We start from the raw sequence: 2,012 nt of genomic DNA, 5'->3' as shown, positions 1-2,012 counted from the left end.
TATATATACAGCAGGTAAAATAAGTATTGAACACGTCACCATTTTTCTCAGTAAATATATTACTTGATATATATATAGTATATTTCAAACAAGGGAAGTACGATTTTTCCAGGTGAGAATGTTCCAATAAAACTCCAACCAAGTAAAGCAAAATACCAGAAAAAGTTATGTTGAAGCCCTCGTATGAGATGGAAAAGTCAGAGATGAATCGTAGTTGGGCCTTGAAGTTGCCATAGAGACCAGCGTTGATGTTGCTAGGCAACTCATTGCCTGTCAGGCGAGCCAGCGGTTGCTGGAAACTCCCGTTCTCCGTAACCAGGAGGTAGTCGTGCTGGTCCTCCAGATGGAAAGAGTTGAACTGAAACTGGACTCCTGTTTGACACAAAAACAAACGGATAAAGAGAAAAAAAAGCTTATTGCACATCAATTTTTAGTTCACATATACATTTTTAAAGTGCATACAATAATCTTAACCTTAAAACTTACTTGCAAACAAAGTTATATTTGCATCATGCAACAAAGCTTTGATGACTGTAGCGTAAAGAACTTCATGCAAAGTGTGTGGTAGAGGTGCAGGAGTTACTRAACCACTGCGGCTGTCATGTCACAGAGTACTGTTTCCCAGTCTGTCTCTGTCTATTAGAGAGTGTGGATCTGTGAGTGTCCCTTGCCTTTCCCATGGCTGACTTCAACAGTCCAGGTACAGTTGAGAGATGAAGGGTAGCTGTCTGGATAGCCAGGACTGAGGATGGTTCCCCAGGGACCCCTAACATCCCCGCCGCACAGAGCTGAAGAGATTGAGAGAGACGGAGTGGGAGAGAGGAGTGGAGGGAGAGAGATGAACAGAGACAGGAAACGGAGGCAAAGAGAAGGTTAGCATCAGATTGTTGATTGCTAAAACAGATAATGCTTCCCGGTGGACCTTTAATACCTCCTCTTTGAGCCTTACACACAAGTGTTCCCACACACAAATGATGCAAGCAGAGGAGAGCGAGCCGGAGACGAAAAGCGAGCACGGGAGATAGACATCWTCTAAGAGTTGTGGGTTAAAAGCGCTGCGTGCACAGAAAGCTGCAAAACTGCTGTCCTTTAACACTTTAGGCTGGGGTGAAAATTTGCTACCAAACCTTAAGAACTGAAAGTCAAATGTCTGATATTTGTCCCACAATTCTGCAGAGATGCATTAAACCAAATGAGATAAAATCTGCCAGATAGGTAAAAACTGTTTTTTACTGTTTTTCTTTAAACATACTTTAAGTCAATGGATTAAGGTGAAGTTGGGAAACGATTGTGGAATGTGGAAATCTTAACATAATCTTTATAAATAAATGAAATAATGAACAATATGTGTGTTTCTATTCTTTTTTTTTCCTTGCATGACTCATGTCATGGCGCCACATATGCCAGCATCATGAAGTGCTTTCATGATTGACCTTCACTGGTCTGAAACAACATCCCCCAGCTACAAACTCTTAGCTTGAAGCCTGGAATTAATAAGATAGAGATCACAGGGGCCTTTTGTAAACCATTAAAGACACATCTGCATGCAAGCGCTGATGCACAATTCATAAACATTTCGCTTATAATAAAGCCTGAGCTTTGTTGTTGCTAATTAATCTCCTGATATTATTTCGATTTACTACAATTTCCAGCGTTGCATCTCTTGATTTATTCCAGTGCTGACTAATTTGTAAAAAATATATTTCTTTTCAGTCCTAACAGCAGCAACAGGCTTTGCATAAAAAGAGCCAAGTTGAGATCATACAAAGGAATAAAAAAAAGATGAATCTAAAATATGCAGTGTACTTGTTAATATATGCAGCAGAATGTGTGAGAAACGCACAATAGTTGTTACGGCTTAAAATCATAAAAGTCTTATGTAAAAGTGGCCATCTGTACAACAAGTGTACTTTCTGTTACCGTCAAGATTTCAACCTAGTTGCAAAGCTCCTGCTTTGAGGAAAAAAATAAAACAAAAACTAAGACTTTCACTGCCCGTCCGTTAAAAAAAA

At 39.6% G+C, this 2,012-nt stretch overlaps 1 protein-coding gene across 1 annotated transcript in view; it reads right to left on the bottom strand.

The window, feature by feature from the left end:
* Positions 1-2,012, bottom strand: part of LOC106518148 (CUB and sushi domain-containing protein 3) — a gene marked incomplete at its 5' end in the record, with an annotated part of 99,630 nt that overhangs the window by 85,838 nt on the left and 11,780 nt on the right. Inside the window, 2 exon segments of the mRNA XM_014009280.1 lie at positions 157-372; positions 672-788. Coding sequence (XP_013864734.1) covers positions 157-372; positions 672-788 — 333 coding nt within the window.

Source organism: Austrofundulus limnaeus, unplaced genomic scaffold, assembly GCF_001266775.1.
Source record: "Austrofundulus limnaeus strain Quisiro unplaced genomic scaffold, Austrofundulus_limnaeus-1.0 Scaffold56, whole genome shotgun sequence".
NCBI classification, from domain to species: domain Eukaryota; kingdom Metazoa; phylum Chordata; class Actinopteri; order Cyprinodontiformes; family Rivulidae; genus Austrofundulus; species Austrofundulus limnaeus.
Note: the sequence above shows the minus strand (reverse complement) of the source record. Positions and strands in the feature narration are given on the sequence as shown.